Source organism: Quercus robur, chromosome 2 (genome assembly GCF_932294415.1).
Source record: "Quercus robur chromosome 2, dhQueRobu3.1, whole genome shotgun sequence".
Taxonomy (NCBI): Eukaryota; Viridiplantae; Streptophyta; class Magnoliopsida; order Fagales; family Fagaceae; genus Quercus; species Quercus robur.
Window position 1 is genome coordinate 43,100,299 of NC_065535.1, and position 5,120 is coordinate 43,105,418.

The 5,120-nt window shown below is 34.8% G+C and overlaps 1 protein-coding gene across 1 annotated transcript; it reads left to right on the forward strand.

Annotated features, from left to right (window-relative positions):
• Nucleotides 1-935: 935 nt before the first annotated feature.
• LOC126713750 (auxin-responsive protein IAA27) lies at nucleotides 936-4,748 on the forward strand. Its single transcript, XM_050413606.1, has 5 exons — nucleotides 936-1,641; nucleotides 2,482-2,711; nucleotides 3,390-3,531; nucleotides 4,204-4,265; nucleotides 4,433-4,748. The coding sequence occupies exons 1-5, from the start codon at nucleotides 1,187-1,189 to the stop codon at nucleotides 4,468-4,470; spliced, it is 927 nt and encodes a 308-aa protein (XP_050269563.1). The 5' UTR covers nucleotides 936-1,186; the 3' UTR covers nucleotides 4,471-4,748.
• The last annotated feature ends 372 nt before the right edge of the window (nucleotides 4,749-5,120 follow it).

Consider the following 5,120-nt stretch of genomic DNA (forward strand, 5'->3'; position numbering starts at 1 on the left):
AAGAGTTTGTTGAAGTGTAAGAAACTTTAAATAACGAAGTGGTTGAAAACAAATTTAAATCATGTTATTAAATTTACTTGTTTTTAATGGAAAAGAGAAAGTTTAGAGATAAAACAAAATTTCACAATAGTTTTTATTTGACTCATAGTAGGTCTTCGTATAATGGATTCTAGCTAACTCAATTGGTAAAAATTTTTATGGTTGAATAAGAGATCTAGGATTCAATTCCGCTTACACAAAAAACTGATTAGTATTTTAATCTGATTATTTATATTTTATTTTGAGGTATAGTGGATTAACACCTCAAATTGTAGTAAAAATGTTTGATATTTTGTAGTAATTGTAAAAGAACTTAAATAAAAACATTAGTTAAACATTGAGAGATGCTATATCCACAATATTTTTACAATAAATCACAGGTGGTTAGTTATTATTAGTTCAAATTTGAATATAACATTAAGATTACTTTTTTGCCCCAACAATAACAATCAGTAACAACCTGTCACTTAAAAATTATTGTAAAAATATTATAAAAATATTGTGAACATATTCCTCTTAAACATCTTACTTAAGATAACCAAATATTTAAGGGATCGAAAATTGTTCAAATCCAAAGCTTAACGATTAAATTGACATTTATCTTTGTTAAGATAACAAAATAGTGAAAATACTGTATGATATATTTAATTTGGGATTAAAGAAGGGGTATTATTGGAAAGGTTTGCCGGGGACTTTCTGTGACTTGTCGGAGTTTTTGCCCACAAAAAGATTTATTAAAATTATTAAACATTCAGCCATCCTAAAAAGAATCACACACTTATTAAAATATTCTAAAAAACACATTTATTTTTTTAAAAAAAAACACTTTAAAAAGCAAATCAGTTATATTTTTACTCTCCTTTTCTTTTTCTCTTTTAAAAAACATTTCTTGGTCAGTGTACAGAGAGAGGTATATAGAAACAAAAGAGGGAGTAGCAAAAGCCCAAAGAAGCTTCTGTTTGTTCATGTTCATGATAATCATCAAACCAAACCCATAAGCTTTATTTTTTACTCTCTTCTATTATTATATCATTGAGTTTCTGCTCTAAAAACAGCTTCTCCTTTTTCTTCTGCTTGAAACCCAGTTGCGTTTTTGTTTTTTTATTGGGGTGTTGTTACTGAAACTAAAGCTTTTGTTAAGGCTTTGATGTCTGTGCCATTAGAGCATGATTACATAGGCTTATCCTCAGAGGCTGTTCCTTCAATGGAAGGCTCTGAGAGGTCCTCAAGTGGAGGTTTAAATCTCAACCTCAAGGCCACTGAACTGAGACTAGGCCTGCCGGGGTCTGAGTCACCTGAGAGAGATAATGGGGTTGGGGTGCTGAAGAGCTTGTTGGTGGTGTCTGGGGCCAAGAGGGGCTTCTCTGATGCCATTGATGGAGGCTCTGGGAAGTGGGTTTTTTCTGGGAATGGTGGATCTGAGGCTGAGTTGGGTAAAGGTGGGAACTTGTTCTCTCCTAGAAGCGTTAATGGTGGTGGGTGTGAATGTAATAATCAGAATACGGGTTTGGGTAGTCCAGTTCTGAAAGATGGTGTTGTTCCTCCTCCGTCACCTAAGCCATTGCAGGAAAAGAAGCCTCAGCTTTCTGCTCCTGCAGCAAAGTAAATATCTTTCTTTCTTGTTTCGAAAATTACAGAGGAAAAATATTTACTATTGTAGTTGAATTCTCATTATTGTAGTATCTTTTAGATTGCTTGGTAATTGGTATCATTTACTCCAGTTAGCATGTTTGTTGATTTTACTTGCAATATTATTGGTGATTTTTCCCCTTAGTTGTCCATTTTTACTTGCTTAGAAACGTTGAAAAAGAAAAGAAACTAATTCGTTGTTAACTGAGTTCTATATTTCTTTTTGTTTCGGTTGCACTTTAAAAAAGAAAAATAATAATAATAATAATGACACCAAATTTGATGAAGTTAAATAGGGTGGAGAGTTTTTGTCTTATTATTATGTCCTAGAATTTCAGTTTTCTTCAAACTTATATCTGTAACCAATCTGAGACTAGAAGAATTTTTTAATGGTTGATTTTAGAGTTATCTTCAGTACTATACAATTTTGTTGTTTACATGCTCTGTCTTTTGCAACTGGATTGGGGTGTGCATGTTGAACTTCTTTTAGTTGTTTATCTTACTCTTTTTTTTTTTTTTGGTGGTGATGTCTTTGGGGCTTTGCATAAGCATAAGTTTGGCCTAACGACCCCTCCCCCAGTGCTTGTGTTTCACAGTTTCTCTTAATATAAAGCAAATAAGAGTTGCCATACCTATAATTTTGGATTATGGAGAGATTTGTTTCTAAATCTATCAGCTAAGTCTTCACAAAGGAAATTGAGTCTATCTGTTCGTTATATAATCTTAATTGCCTTAGCTAAGAAGTTGATTATGACACCTTGTTAAGAATTTCAGAATAAAAACTTTTAAGTGTGTGTGTTTTGCGTGTGACAGGGCACAGGTTGTGGGATGGCCACCAATTCGTTCATTCCGGAAGAATTCAATGGCTACTCATTCTCCAAAGAATGATGATGATGCGGAGGGCAAGTCAGGATCTGGATGTCTTTATGTCAAGGTCAGCATGGATGGTGCTCCATACCTGAGGAAAGTTGATCTCAAAACCTATGGCAGCTATATGGAGCTCTCTTCAGCACTGGAAAAGATGTTCAGCTGCTTTACAATTGGTAAGTAATGGTTCATGCGATCCATACTTCTAAAAATTGTTTTTGGTGGTTGGAATTTTAAAAAAAATAAATAAATAAATAAAAGATGCTAATTGTTCTAATCAGACAATTCTTCTAGTCAGATGTTAGCATCTTCTTCTAACCAGAATCTTAAAATCGGGCAATATGTGCCTTACATAGTATTTAGACAAACTTGCCAGTAATGGTTTGTGGATACCTTATAGTAAATCCAGAATAATGTGATGGTGAGGTGAGTTTTTGCATTCTAAAAGCAAGAGCTCTCATATGAAGCCACCAAACGCACAATTGATAAAGATTTTGTTAGGACCACAGTAGAAAAAGTCAATTTTCATGTGTTGTTGAATGCTCTATCTTAATTTACGGATGACATCACCATAATAGCTTTCCTCTAGTTGTGGAAAATTGATGAACTAGTTGGTTGACTTAACTGAAAAACGGAGATATTAGCTAAGAAATGAGTTTCACTGATCTGGACATTGCATCAAGTAGCACTTGGGTGATTCTTTTAGTAATATAGTCATATCATACATATACACATACATGCTCTTGCAAACACATGAAATATATAAAACAAAATCAGGATGACAACATATGCACGTGCACAAACATTCCCTCTTTGAAGGGAGTTTAAAGTTTGTTTATGAATGGGTGGTTCAGGTCAGTGTAGCTCTCATGGAGTTCCAAGCAGAGATGGATTGAACGAGAGTCGGTTAATGGATCTCCTCAGTGGTTCTGAATATGTACTCACCTATGAAGATAAGGATGGTGATTGGATGCTAGTTGGTGATGTTCCATGGGAGTAAGTATATACTCAAAGCTGATATCAAATTTCTAGAGGGATGTCCATGTTATATGAAATTGATAATGCTTAAAATTTTCTTATTTTAAGACTAAGAGTAGCATACCCCAGATAAAGGAATTACAAAAACATCTTGATGCATTTTGCATCGTATTTAATAAACAGAGGAGGAGCCTCATTGGCTAATGGCATCTCCACCCTTGTGGTGGGTATACTTCTGGGGTTTGATCCCGCATCTTCACTCTGCCACAAAAGAGTGAGGAGATCCTCTTTACAGACCAAGGAATCATCAAATTAATCCGGATATCTTTCCAGGCAGTGTTATTTTGTTTTTGTTTTTTTCTTTTTTTTGCTACTTCAGAAGATTGACATTATCAGAATTTATCTTATTCCCTTTCCACATCTTTCATCAAAACTCCAACATTTCACCCCTTCAATATTTGAGATGACTTGGCAAATTGCAGGTTTGAAATTTCCAAACTGAGATTGTGAATGGTGGTTCTTTAACATATGACCTGACTTGACCTGAATGTTATTCTGACTAGAACTGTCTTTTTTATTTTTTATTTTTTGTTGACTTTCACAGTGAAGATCTCCTTATCTCACCAAACATGAACAAGAATAGACAAAGTGAAAGAGAACTCATCCCAATATTGTTATCGTTTTTTGCAGAATGTTCACCGAGTCTTGTAAGAGGCTGAGGATCATGAAGAGTTCAGAGGCTATTGGGCTTGGTGTGTGCTACTGCTACAAATGTGTCAATTATATAGTTTGTGCAGATTTGAAATAATAATATCCCTTTTGCTTTTGTTTACTAGATGAAATCACTATCTAATAATACCAGTGGACGTTGGAGCAGACCTCACTAATATTTTTCTATTTTTCTATCTGCTTTTTGCAGCCCCAAGGGCAATGGAGAAGTGCAAAAACCGTAATTAGCGCAATGCTGCTGCAGTGATGGATATAATATTCTAGTGAAGCATATGAATGGGTGTAAGCCATGAGTGGGTCTCAAAATTGGGCCCTCTGCTTCCTTTATATGTATGAATCTAAATATTCAAGATTTGCTGTAATGGAAATACAATGTAGTAGGCAAGATATATCGTTGTAGACGGTTCCAGTTTTCTTAGGTCTGTCACCTCTATCCTGTCTTTCCCATGTAATCTGATTGCTGATTGTTAACGCTACAGTATTATGTAAATGTTTTGTTTGCTGTAGCATCTCCCTCCTTCCTTTACCTTCTCTCTCAACTAAATGAAAGATAGTATTGACTGATGAAAACACTTGTCTGCTACTGGGGCACTGTGCAAGTTGAAGTGCTGTTGGAGTAATGCTACACAACAATTTTCACAATAGATTTCACACTTGTTGAACAACTTGTCACCTTAGACAAGTGTGAAATTGGTTGTCAATTTTGGTGTGCTTTTAGTCTTACTAGATAATTTCCAGTTGTGGATGCCCTCCTAAATTTTTCCTTGGGTTTATTATCACATTGGGTCTTTGGTGGCGTGACTCTTGTGTGCTTGTGTATCTAGGGTGGAGTGTGTGTATGTGAATCCCTTTTTCTTATTATTATTTTAAGAGTCACC

Excerpts from the sequence above, each read along its gene's own strand:
- LOC126713750 (XM_050413606.1), top strand. The coding sequence starts at position 1,187 with ATGTCTGTGCCATTAGAGCATGATTACATAGGCTTATCCTCAGAGGCT. Across the intron at positions 2,712-3,389 it reads GTTCAGCTGCTTTACAATTG|GTCAGTGTAGCTCTCATGGA; the intron begins GTAAGTAATGGT and ends TGGGTGGTTCAG. Across the intron at positions 3,532-4,203 it reads GTTGGTGATGTTCCATGGGA|AATGTTCACCGAGTCTTGTA; the intron begins GTAAGTATATAC and ends CGTTTTTTGCAG.